We start from the raw sequence: 13,412 nt of genomic DNA on the forward strand, positions 1-13,412 counted from the left end.
AGAAGATGGTAGAGGACAGGAAGGCCTGGAGGAACGTTGTCCATAGGGTCGTGATGGGTCAGACACGACTTCGCAACTAACAACAACAACATTTAAAATTAGAATAGAATATTGCTGGAAGGGACCTTGGAGGTCTTTTAGTCCAGCCCCACTGCTCAAGCAGGAGAAAATTTAGTGGAGCAAATTTAGTGGCTTCTGAAACACAGAATGTGTGTATAACGTGTGATAACCTTTCTCGTTACTTTAGAAGAGGGCTCGTCAAACTTGGCCCTTTTATGGCTTGTGGACTTCGACTCCCAGAATTCCTCAGCCAGCGTGCCCGGCTGAGGAATTCTGGGAGTTGAAGTCCACAAGTCATACAAGGGCCAAGTTTGAAGACCCGTCCTTTAGAACTTTCTATGTTTTTTGAAAACACAAAATTGGGCAAGTGGTAGTGAACAGTGGACTACTGTTTTGTGGATTTTGTTATTAGAGCTTTTTAGTCTGAGCTGCCTGTTGGATGTGTTTAGCTGTTCTTACCTGGTTTTTTTTAGTTTTGTGCAATGCCCGGAGTTCACTGGAATTGAACTGCCAATTCAAATCAAATCAAACCAAGCAGTGCAAGTCATAGGAAAAAAATTATTACAACTGTCTACCTCAGGAAACTGATAATATTACAAAACAAGACTATTGGAAGGTTGTGAACAAGAGAATTGTAATAACTATTAAAGTTATACCCAGAAAGTGTAATTGACATAATTCATATAGCAGCGTAGCTGCTCAAGAGTCAAATATAATTTTGCAGAATTATTGCCATGACAACAATGGATGCTCAGAGAGGGGAAGGGGGAAAATGCCCAGGGCTAAAAGCATATACCTCAAAAATTTAAAGAGAAAAAAACCCAAGAGGGTTTCTTGTTAAATAAAAAACAAAATGGAAGATGAACCAAATCATATGGAGCACTGGAACAGGACTTTGCTCAGGATCCCAAAATGTCTAGAGCAGGGGTCCCCAACTCCCGGTCTGTGGGATACCAGCAACCGGTCCACACAACAAGCAAAGCCCCATCCGTGGGATGCAGGCAGCACATAAAACCATGTACCCTCCAGTCTGTGGAAAAAAATCTTTCTCCACAGAACTAGTCCCTTGTGCCCAAAAGGCTGGGGACCTCTGATCTAGAGCCAATCCTGAAAATACAGATTTCTGTGTCCAGAAAGTCTTAGACCAGGGCTTTTCAATCAGTGGTATGGGTACCACCTGTGGTACATTGGCACCTGGCAGGTGGTTCGCGATCATCCTAGAAAAGTGGTAGCGGGGGAAGGGAATGAGCTGAACTGGTGGCAGCACCGCATAAGCCTGAGCGAGACACGGCTGGAGCTGGAGGGCTGTCGGGACTCAGCGGAAGCGCCAGGATCAGCGCCAGGCTCCAGCTGGAGCTCGGCACTGATCCTGGCACTTCAGAGCCCAGAAGAAGCGCCGATCAGCTGGAATGTTGCAGCATTTCCAGGGTCTTGTGATTTACATTCAGATGCTTGGCAACTGATTCATATTTATGATGGTCACAGTGTCCCAGGGTCATGTGAAGTGACCAAAACCTGCTGCAACCACCCAGTAGATTGGGGAAATAAAAACCAACCACCCCACCCCACCCCCGCTGCCAATCCTCAACAGAAATGCTCACAACAATGAAAACCTCGGACAGGAGGAAGAGCGCCGCCGGGCGGGCAGGCAGGTGTCTTGCTCGGCTGTGGCTTGGGGGGCACTTTTTTCAGTGCCATTGTCACTTCAAACAGTCACTAAGCGAACTGTTGTAAGTCGAGGACTATCTGTACTTCATCACTGTTTTCCTTTTTTGGGTGGGGGTCATCAAGTTTTTGACACCTTGCTAGGCGGCTGGTGGTACTCGGATGTTGCCATATCCTAAAAGTGGTACAATGGGTGTAAAGGTTGAAAAACCCTGTCTTAGACGATACTCATTTCACACATCCTCTATGATTACAAGACAGAGTTAGTTCACGACTGGTTGAAAGCTATAGGAACTGAATGGAATATCTAAGGAATATGGCAAGCGAAAGTCAAAATTTCATCTTTCTGACAACTTTTGGGTTTTGACAATTAAGTGGGTTACTGCTATAGAAATGGTTACTATGGTTACTATTTGGTATAATTAAAAAGATGATATCCCAAAGATGCTTTTTCTTGTTTTTCTTTGAAGACGTTTTGTTAGATGTTCTTAGATGTTCTTGTGCCAGCCATGGCAGTTCCCCAAAAAGGTCATCAGATGGGAGCAAAGAGGCTTCTTTGCTCCCACTGGTGGGTCAGGGGTCCCCGGCCCCTGCAGCCCCATTGGCGAGAGTTAATTGGTAAGGGAGGGGCTGAGGACCCCCATAAAAACTCTGCTCAGGGGCTGCTCTCTCTCTGCTCTCTTTGTTCTCTCTTCTGCTTGCTTGCTTGCTTGCTGATCCATGAGCTCAATCCAGGCATGGATGCCTCCATGCCAGGGAACTCTTTCTATTTACTTTATCATTAAATAAAGCTTTGAATGATTGCATCCCTGCGTGATGCCTTTTACTTGGAAGCACCTTAACGAACCATTGATCTCGTGAGGCCATCTAACACGTTTCGCTTCTCATCGAAGAAGCTTCTTCAGTTCTGACTGCATGGTGGGAGATAGTCAGCCAGAGCTGAAGAAGCTTCTTGGATGAGAAGCGAAACGTCTTCAAAGAAAAGAGAGTGCAGTTGCCTCATGAAAAACCATCTGTGGGACAACTATGACCTGGATGACTGAGAATCTCCATAAGTGGCTATTATAGCTTTATTGACATACCTGGATGCACCAACAAATTTGCAAGTTACTGCTTTTTTATTAATTTCTTTTTCCCTTTTCCATCACTTCATTTCCCCTACCCCACTTCTTTATTTTTATTTTATATTAACAAAAAAAAACTTTTAGTAAAAATATATTTAAAACATATGGCAAGCGACAGACAAGATCTCAGGAGTTGTCATCAAATTTTGCCAGTAATAATAGATCACTGAAACCCCTAAATGCAGCCACTAGATCGGTAATAGGCCAGGCTAAGCGTTTTCTGTGAATATCACTGAAGCATAGTTACAGAGATTAAAAGCTTACATTCTATTTCTATTATGTTCTAAGCCATACTCTGGTTTAATTATTTTGACTTTCCTCTGTGATGGGAACCAGGACCTCTTAAATTTGTCAACCATGGTTCATAGCTCAGCCTTTTGTTTGAATCCAGCAAAAGTATGGCTTATTCAATGAACCGTAGTTAAACACTGTCAGTTTTCTTTCAGTGTCAGAAAGTTTTCCTCAAAACATCTTGCTGCCTGTTTGGAAACTGGCTCCTCAACAAGGCACTTCTTTTACCTTATGGCTGTTGCATTGTTCCTTTTCCTGTTTGTAAAATCCTGGGGTTTGTAGAATCAAAATAGGAGGCATTGAGCAATGCAGGAAGCCAAATTTAAACACTAATGGCTGCCTTGGTTCTACCTGAACGTATCTAGAAACGGGGAGTAGTGATTCAGTGGTTAAAGATGCTGAACCTATCAGCTGGAAAGTGACAGCCTGGGTTCGAAACCCGAGCTCCATGCAACGGGGTACGCTCCCATTCCTTGCACCAGCAGTTCGAAAGCCTGCAATTGCGAGTAGATAAATAGGTACCACTTTGGTGGGAAGGTAACAGTGTTCTGTGCTCTTTGCTGTACAGCAGGGGTCCCCAACCTGTGGGCCACGGCCACCAGGCTGCAGGAGAGGCTGGTCAGTGCACGCACACGTGCTCACCCCCTCACTTGTGCTGGTGCTGCGGCCGTGGGGGCGCAAAAACAGGACGCCGTACCATGGGACGTGAAAATGGGCCACCACCACCACACCTCTGGGCATGAAAACCCTGCCGCAACACAGGGCACAAAAAGTGCCGCCGCCACATTGCAAGGCACAAAAACGGCCACCATCATGCCACGGGGCGCAGAAACAAGGTGCTGCGCCAAGTAAGAACAGGGCAGGGCTAGCGAGTATCACACGGGCACTAACCCCACCCCGTTTGTGGCACGCACATGCTTGCGGCCCCATGCACACGTGTGTAAAATGCTTACTCCTCCCTTTTCCTCCGGTCTGCCAACCGACAAAGGTTGGTGACCTCTGGCGTATAGTCATGAGATGCTGGCTCCCTCAGCTAAGAAATGGACATGAACACTGCCCCCTAGAGTTGCACACAACTGGACAGGGGAAACCTTTATTCATTTATTTTTATCTAGGAAAGGGGGGACCGCTTCCGAGCACAGTTATTTGAACTGATCCAGGAGGATTCCCAAGCTGCGACCCTCGCAACTTACTCAAAGACGAATTCCCGGAGTTAGGTTCTGCGATTGTCCAGATCAACCGGTCCTGAATCCAAGCACCAAATCCAGCAGCAGCAGGCACTCAACCAGCTCCCGCCCCTTTGATACTGTCTGTCCTGGTGGTGTTAGTGGCCCCAGCGGCACCTGTCACTCTGCCAGCACCAGGGGCAGCCATTCCCCGTAGCACCGGTCACCTTCCCAGAATTAGGAGTTCCCAGTGAATCCCACTGCTCCTCTACCGCCAGGAAGATTTTCCTAACATCCACCTGAAATCTGTCTTCTAAAGTCAGTTCCATCCAGAATTGTGGCTACAGGTAGTCCTCGACTTAGGACCACAAAAATTATTTTCCGTGGCTAAGCAAGGTGGTCGTTAAATGAGTCACGCCTGACTTTACCCACCTGTGTTACCACAATTGTTAGCAAATCACTGCAATTGTGAAAACGAATCACACAGTCCTTCAACAAATCCGGCTTCCCCCGTTCACGTTGCTGGTTTAGAAGCCAGCAGGGAAGGTCGCAAACGGTGATCACATGACTCTGGGACGCTGTGTGCTGGTTGCCAAGCGCCTGACTTTTGATCATGTGACCATGGGGATGCAGCCACAGTCCTATGCGCGAAGACCCGCCGTTTCTTCCAGCAGTCACTAAACGAATGGTTGAAAGTCGAGGACTACCTGCAGGCCAGTCAGCAGCATCTTAAAATGCTTTTAGTGTAACCCCAAGCGACTCCGGAACAAAAATAAACATGTTAGAAATGGAACAAGGTTTAAATGTAAATTCTCGACTTCGGATTGGAAATTGTTATTATCCTGACACATTTATTGTTAAGATATTCTAAATGTTCAACATCTCTCTGGGCTGAGTGGTCAACACAGCGATGGCAACAACCTACGAGCGATCGTTCTATCTAACTCTGAATAAAAGATGTTATATTTAACAACTACGTTAGAAAAAAAACAACACCCGATCTCTTAAAAGGTGAGTCTTTCCTTAAAAGAAAAAAGAAGGCGTCAAGATGGACAGGAATACTTAACTGTGCCCGTTACGCCATAAAGTGACGCAGTTTGGTATTTAACTCTTTCTCTTTGTTCAGCAATTCTGTGCTGTGCTTTCTGTAAGCTTCAAAGTGCATCCGGAGCTCCGAGTAGGCTTGTTCTGCCCCCTCAAGACGGCGTTTTAGATCTCTAACTCGTAGGTTACTGTCCACCATTGCAGCTTCTGTCTCAAACTGTAGTTCGGCTGCCTGCTTGGCCTTCTCCATATCCTCCGCCTTCTTCTCTAGCTGGAGGATCTCCCGTTGCTTTTCCTGAAGCACCTTGCCTCTCTCCATGGCCAGGTTGAGCAGGTCCTCCTTCTCCTTTGTGAGCACCTCCAGCTTAGCTTGCAGGCTGCTCTCAACTTCTCTAAGCTGCCTCTCTGCTTGTTCCAGTTGGTCAAGGACCCGTTTCTGCTTCTTCTCCAAGACGTCCAGTTGCCTTTTCAAAGAGTCTGTTTCCTTGGTGTGGACTCTGGTTTGTTCTTTCTGGGCCTCCAGCAGTTCCTTCTCCCGTTCTTCGGCTGAACGACAGCGCTGTTGATAATTTTTCTTCAAGGCCTCCATGTCCGTGGAAAGTTTCTTGAACTGAGAAGAAAGCTGGGCCAGCTCTGCTTCTTTATCTTTCAGAGGCTGGCTGAAGAGGCTTTCGTTCTCTTGACGCAGGCGGCTGTTTTCTTCTCGGAGTTGCTTATTCTGTTGTTTGTGCTCGTCTTTGAAGCGGATCATTTCTTCGTGGTTGGCAGCCAGGTCCATAAAGCGCCGTTCCAGATGCTGGATGCGTCGTGTCTGATTCTCCAACCTCAAAGCATCTCCCACTCTCGTCTCCTCCAGCTCGGCGTTGATCTGCTCCAGCGTCTTGCAGCGCAACAGTTGATCGTCAGCTCGTTTCTTGAGGATACAGATCAACTGAGACTGCTCGTTGAGGCGCGAACGCAGCAGGGCCTTCTCGCCCTTCTCCTCATCAGAAAGACCATGGAGCTTCTCCAACTGGTCAAAAGGATCTCCCATGCTCCATTCTAGCTCTCCTTCCATCTCTTTGGATATTTTCGAATTCTTCCCGTCCTGAGGCATATCAAGAAACAATTTGTCTTGCTGTTCCAGACACAAGTTCCCCAGTAGCTTTCTTCAGGTGAACATTCAAAAATTCTGGACTTCTCTTCAGAAGTTCAATGGGTCCAAATGACAGTTGGTGCACAACTTCCAAGAATTCTATGACATCACAAGCTTAGAAGGCCCCAGCTTTCCAGAACCAACTTCCCATGTCTTGATCCTCTTGCCATCTTTTTTCACTGTAGGTGAAAAAGAGTTTGTGTTCAGCAGAGAAATGATGTAACTCTTCAGTGTAATTAGGGACAAAAGAGACAGCAAGATTGAAATCAATCCATACGTAGCAGATTTTAAGTTGGGTCAGTTCTTGTTATCAGTCAATTCCCAATAAACAATACTCTTAAGAACAGGCAAATGTTCCATCTTTTCAATAGGTGCCTTCTCAAATCTTCTCGAAGAGAAACACGAACCATACTTTTCAAGAGTTGCTTTTGCGGCTTTCCTAAATCTGTTTATTCAAAAACAGAAGAGAAAGCAGAAGATGACCATGTTTCCTTGACACCTCTTAATTCAAAAGCTGCTTTACCTCCATTTCAAAGTGTCCCAATGCACTGGGATTTTTATGGAATACAGGTAGTTCTCAATTTGCAACAGTAGTGACCGTTCAAAATTACAACAGTACTGAAAAAAGTGACTTACACTTATGGCCATTTCAGCATCCCCACGGTCATGGGATCAAGATTCAACCGGTTGGCAATTGACTTATATTTATGACGAGGGCAATGTCCCAGGGTCACCTGTTGCAACCTTCTGACAATCAAAGACAACGAAGCCAGATTCACTTAACAACCACGTTACTAACAATTACAGTGACTCACCACTGGGGCAAGAAAAGTTGTAAAAAGGGATAACATTCACATAACTGTCTCACTTAGCAACAGAAATTTTGGACTCCATTGTGGTTGTAAGTTGAGGACTACCTGTAGATAAAAAAAGTTCTTAAAAGGATTGCCAACTTTCATAAAGATTTACTCAAAAACATCCCACTCTATTTATTGGGATTTCCTTCTACTTTGTCAATGCTGAGTAGCTCTGGAAATAGGGGAAATTATTATTGCTTTCTTTCTGCATCAAGCTTGGGGTTTTTCCAGTGCTTTTTTTTGTAAAAGAAAAAGGTGCCGGAACTCACACATGTCATACAACCCGCCTTGCCTACCCTACAAGGTTCCATCCAAAAAAGGTGCCGGAACTCCGTTCTGAGCCTTCTATGAGAAAAAAAGCCCTGGGTTTTTCTATCCAAACTCTAATCCGGGGGTCCTCAAACTTGGCCCTTTTAATGATTTGTGGACTTCAACTCCCAGAATTGCCCACCAGCCATGTCTGGCTGGGGAATTCTGGGAGTTGAAGTCCACAAGTCATTAAAAGGGCCAAGTTTGAGGACCCCTGCTCTAATCCAATCCGACGCTGTAGTTTTCAAGCTATAAAGATGCCACCTGTTGAAGCCCTACTTAGGTAGAGGATTAAGGACTAAAGGGGGGGGGGAGGGAAAACCAAGGAAGCAATATATTGTGTAGTTTGGATTTTTTTTTAAAAAAAAAAAGGTAAGTTCCAGATAAATGTCACCATGCGGCTTCTCTTCCTTGGCTCAAGATAGATACTACAATGCTCTTTCCTAGAATAATAAGAGAATTCTTTAGGAAACACTCCATCATGTTTAGCAGACTATTTACAACGAAAAGGCATTTACAGAGTAGATGGAGCTTACGAGAGGAAGCACGGGGGGGGGAACATGCTTACAAAGAATATAGAAGTCTATATATAGAACATAGAAACTGGAAGGGACCTTGGAGGTCTTCTAGTCCAACCCCGTCCATGGCAGGAGATCTTATTATACTATTCCAGACAAATGGCTGTTCAAATCTCTTCTTACAAACCTCCAGTGATGGAGCACCCACAACTTCTGGAGGCAAGCCGTTCCTCTGATTAGTTATTGTCACTGTCAGGAAATTTCCCCTTGATTTGAAATTTCAAATTAATTTTGAAAAAAATGTTTAAGACTCTCATAATTAAACAATGAAGACCTGGATGTGAGACTAACAAACATTAATGCAAACTCATCTGATTTTGTCCACTTCTCCATTTTTGCCACCGTTGTTTGAGCTATAGGCCCCGGATTTGATCCATTCTTACATATATCCATTTCATTTAAAGAATTATTACAAAGAAAGATTATGTTAGATCAGTAAAGTCTCTCCTTACCATGTTTTTATTCTCTGACTCTCTTGAATGTCCTGACACTCTTCTTGAGTTTGCATCTCCCTGGAAACCTAGACTGCAAACAGACTCTAGCTGTTCCTTTTACAGCCTGAGACTTTATCTTGCTTTCAAAAGAAAACCTCCAAAGGGGGGAAAAATTGAAAGCTTTGGCTGTCCCTACATGCAACAGACATTTCCTTTCCGGGGAAACATTCAGACATATTTTATCTCTACAGCGCCAGACTGTAACTCTTGAAGACTACTGCTGACCGGACAATTAATTAAGAAAGCAATAAAGGTGAAACACTAAAATGTATGAAACATAAAGCTGGCAAAAAAGACAGCTTTTTTGGTTAAGTGTGGATACAGATGCCTTACCATTTAAATGGCTGAAAGTGTGCCCCTGTCCTTATCTACTTAGAAGCCTGTCCTGCTATGATCAATGGAGCTTATTGGTGATCAAATATTAAAGAGTGCAATCTTTAAGGCTTCCTACAGGATTGAATTCCACTGAGTTCTGTAGAATATCACCCCAGGGAACAATTGCAAATTTGCAAGATCTGATACACTGGGACTGCAATTGATTCAGAATAACAGAGTTTGAAGGGACTTTAGAGGTCATCTAACCCTCTGCTCAGGCAGGAAACCCTAACCATTTCAGACAAATGGTTGTCCAATCTCTTCTTGAAAACTTCCAACGTTGGAGCATCCACAACTTCTGGAGGCAAGTCGTTCCACTGATTGATTGTTTTAACCAGGGGTCTTCAAACATGGCCCTTTTATGACCTGTGGACTTCAACTTTCGGAATTCTTCAGCCAGCGTGCCTGGCTGAGGAATTCTGGGAGTTGAAGTCCACAAGTCATAAAAGGGCCATGTTTGAAGACCCCTGGTTTTAACTGTCAGGAAAGTTCTCCTTAGTTCTAGGTTGCTTCCACTGCTTTTTGTCCTGCCTCCAAGTGCTTTGGAGAATAGGTTGACTCCGTCACCAACTTATAAATCTTCACCGAAAGTCATTTAGCTTATTTAAAGAAATCATTTAATTCTTTTTCATGATCGACTTAAAAGACCACGCAAGACAACTGCACATAGTTTAAATACATTTCCTGTTTTAATACATACAGTGTTTATTAAAGATTAAAAGAGTTTAATTCAAACCTCAGTACCAGTTGATAAGTAGACACTAACATGTTTTGTGGTGGTAGCATCCAGCAAAAACAAGGTTAAGTTATACACAGCATAAAGATGCCTTCTGCTGAAATTTACACCTGATGAAAGAATTGGTCCCCTTGATGTTTATCTCTGTATCTTTCTGGCTCTTCTCACCATCAAACTCCAGCAAATCATATCAACTGGAAGCAACGGATTACTGCATTGTTTCTACTTTGTCATTTTTGCCACCATCAGCATTCGGAGTGGCAGAGTATCTTCCACCCAAGTGTTGGGAGAGTTGATCATTCTTTCCCATAGGTTGGCTTCATCTAACGTAGAATCCATCCAATCCACTGGAACGCCATAGCTTTTCCCTAATAAAGGGTTTAAACAAATGAAATTAGCAGCAAATATCAATTAGTTATTTGCACGGTAATGCAGGATGTCCTCAACTTACAGCCATTTGTTTAGTGACTGTTTGAAGTTACAATGGCACTGAGAAAAGTGACTTATAAACATTTTTCCACACTTCCGGGGGGGGGAGAAGAAAGAAAGAAAGAAAGAAAGAAAGAAAGAAAGAAAGAAAGAAAGAAAGAAAGAAAGAAAGAAAGAAAGAAAGAAAGAAAGAGAAAGAAAGAAAGAAAGAAAGAAAGAAAGAAAGAAAGAAAGAAAGAAAGAAAGAAAGAAAGAGGGAGGGAGGAAGGGAGGAAGGAAGGAAGGAAGGAAGGAAGGAAAAAGGAAAAGAAAAGAAAGAAAAAGAAAGAAACTTAAAAAGAAAGGGAGAGAAAGGAAGGAAGGAAGAAAGAGAAAAAGAAAGGGAGGGAGGGAGAAAGAAAGAAAGAAAAAAGAGGAAGAAAGAAAGAGAAAATGAATAAAAAAGGGGGAGGGAGAGGGAGAAAGAAAGAAAGAAAGAAAGAAAGAAAGAAAGAAAGAAAGAAAGAAAGAAAGAAAGAAAGAAAGAGAGAGATAGAAATTGGTACCTGTTCCAAGTCCTATTCTCAGTCCTCCCAGGAAATGGTTGGCAAGTTTATTATGATCCCAGACAGTAAGTTCCACGCAGGCTTCTTTTAAGTCTTTCGGTCGGAACCCATCATAAACCATGGTGTGGTTGAAGATCGGATTGGTTGTCTTCGCAACAGCTCTGGTTTTCTGACGGCTCTTTCGACTTGTGTCCGGAAGAACGGTACTTTAGAGAACAGGGGCAAAAGAAATGATAACAAACACACTTTAGATCAGGGTATCCAACATAAGCCACTTTAAGACCTCTGGACTTCAATTCTCAGATTAACTCAGCCAGTCATGCTTGAAGTTGCCAAGGTTGGACACCCACGATTTTAGATGGTATACTTTACAACAATACTACACAAGACAGGTAAAACTTAATAAAAAAGTTATTATTAACTTAATTATGTTATTATTAAAACATCCTGATGTTCTTGTGCGATTCCATGGCGATTTTTCAACTGTTCTACTACAGTATGACATGACTGAAAGACTATGTTGAACAACCTCGAGTGGAGAATTTCCAACCACACCCAATAAGTTCTGTTGCGAAACACAGTTGTCACCTCTTGGGCAAATTCACTGTACTTAAAAAGGTGACGGTAAAGTTATCCCCTGTCCAGTCCTGTCCTCCTCTAAAAGGCAGTGCTCATCTCCACTTCCTAGATGAGGAAACCAGCGTTGTCTGAAGACACTTCCATGATCGTGGGGCTACCATGACTGTACGCTGTGGTGCACAGAACGCTGTGACCTTCCCACCGAAGTGGTACTTATTTATCAAGAGCTGTGGTGACGTAGTGGTTGGAATGCAGTACTGCAGGCTACTTCTGCTGACTGCCGGCTGCCAGCAGTTCGATTCTCACCAGCTCAAGGTGGACTCAGCCTTCCATCCTTCCGAGGTCGGTAAAATGAGGCCCCAGATTGTTGGGGAAAATATGCTGACTCTGTAAACCGCTTAGACAGAGGGCTGTAAAGCACTGTGAAGTGGATGACAAGTCTAAGTGCTATTTCTACTGCTACTCACAGTTGTGTGCTTTCGAATTGCTAGGTGGAGCTGGAGCAAGGAACGGGAGCTCACCCTGTCACGCAGCACTTGGATCATAAACCTGGGCTGCCCCAGCTGACAAGCTCAGCAACTTTAAACACTAAGCCTCTTTCCTCAGCGATGTACTTACCACTTCACGAAAGAATTGAGTTTGGGGCCTCTGAGGACAGGCAGGTCATTGCACTGTTTCACCCAAATGTGAACTTCGCCGGTACCTGAAGTCTTTTTGCCTTTAAAATGGAGACATATATAACAGATGATCAACAGAGGGCTTTAAATATTAATTTTACTTTTGGGGTGACCTGTTGATTGTGTGTGTGTGTGTGTATACACACACACACACACACACACACATATACACACATACATACACATACATATATATATATACATATATATGTGTGTGTGTGTGTGTATATGTGTGTGTGTGTGTATACACACACACACACACACAATCAACAGGTCACCCCAAAACACACACACACACACACACATATATACACATACATATATATATACATATATATGTGTGGGTGGGTGTGTATGTGTATACACACACACACACACACACACACACATATATATATATATATATATACACACACACAGAGAGAGAGTATATCTCGCAGAAGAGAATAACAGAATAGCGAAATTGGAAGGGACCTCGGAGGTCTTCTAGTCCAACCCCTTGCTTGGGCAGGAAACCCTAAACCTATTCAGACAAATGGTTGCTCAGCCAGCAACAAGCCTTACAAAGTTTGTCAAGTTTGCCCTTGCACTACAGGCAGCCCTCGGCTTACAAGCCCAAAATTTCTGGGGTTAAGCGGGCATTTGTTAAGTGAGTTTGGTCCCATTTTACAACCCTTCTTGCCGCAGTTGTTAGGTGAATCACCGCAGTTGTTAAGTTAGTAACATGGTTGCTAAGTGAATTTGGCTCCCTCGCTGACTTTGCTTGTCAGAAAGTCGCAAAAGGGGATCACACATAATCCCAGGACGCTGTGACTGTCATAAATAGGAGTCGGTTGCCAACTGCCTGAATTTTGATGACGTGACCATGTGGATGCTGCAAGGGTCGTAAGTGTGAAAAACAGTCATAAGTTGCTTTTTTCAATGCTGTTCTAACTTTGAATAGTCACTATGGTAAGTCGAGGACTACCTATACAAGCAAATAAATATATACAGTATATGCGTGTGTGTATGTCTGCCTGCATGTATGTATATGTGTGTATATGCATGTATGTTTATGTGTATGTATATATGTATACAAACACACACATACACATACATAAAACTGGAATACTTACCTCCAACAGGCTGTGGGATATATTGGAGAGCTATCTTTATCTCCCCTCTGTTTTCAAGCTCTAATCCTTTTAAGGGGGTCTTCACCATTTGGAAAAACAAATGAAGAAATAAAGCAAAAACAATCAATGGTTAGGAAAAGCCTAATGCACACTCACCCTCTGTACTTCTGTAACTCTTTTCATCAAACAGAATGCCCGAATGAGTACAATCAATCCCTGAAGCCCTCACGATC

The 13,412-nt window shown here is 43.6% G+C and overlaps 2 protein-coding genes across 2 annotated transcripts in view; both read right to left on the reverse strand.

Moving 5' to 3' along the window:
• Positions 1 to 5,381: 5,381 nt before the first annotated feature.
• On the reverse strand, positions 5,382 to 6,446 carry CCDC89 (coiled-coil domain containing 89; the record flags this gene model as incomplete). The annotated part of the gene is made up of 1 exon (XM_083363050.1): positions 5,382 to 6,446. The coding sequence occupies one exon, from the start codon at positions 6,444 to 6,446 to the stop codon at positions 5,382 to 5,384; it is 1,065 nt and encodes a 354-aa protein (XP_083219176.1).
• A 3,327-nt stretch (positions 6,447 to 9,773) lies between these two features.
• Positions 9,774 to 13,412, reverse strand: part of SYTL2 (synaptotagmin like 2) — a 47,902-nt gene continuing 44,263 nt past the window's right edge. Inside the window, exons 16-19 of the mRNA XM_083362592.1 lie at positions 13,180 to 13,258; positions 12,006 to 12,105; positions 10,809 to 11,014; positions 9,774 to 10,202 (exon numbers count right to left, since the gene is read on the reverse strand). Coding sequence (XP_083218718.1) covers positions 10,057 to 10,202; positions 10,809 to 11,014; positions 12,006 to 12,105; positions 13,180 to 13,258 — 531 coding nt within the window. The 3' untranslated portion in view covers positions 9,774 to 10,056. The remainder of the gene's footprint in view (positions 10,203 to 10,808; positions 11,015 to 12,005; positions 12,106 to 13,179; positions 13,259 to 13,412) is intronic.

The sequence above is a fragment of the Vipera ursinii genome (genome assembly GCF_947247035.1).
Source record: "Vipera ursinii genome assembly, chromosome: 4".
Taxonomy (NCBI): domain Eukaryota; kingdom Metazoa; phylum Chordata; class Lepidosauria; order Squamata; family Viperidae; genus Vipera; species Vipera ursinii.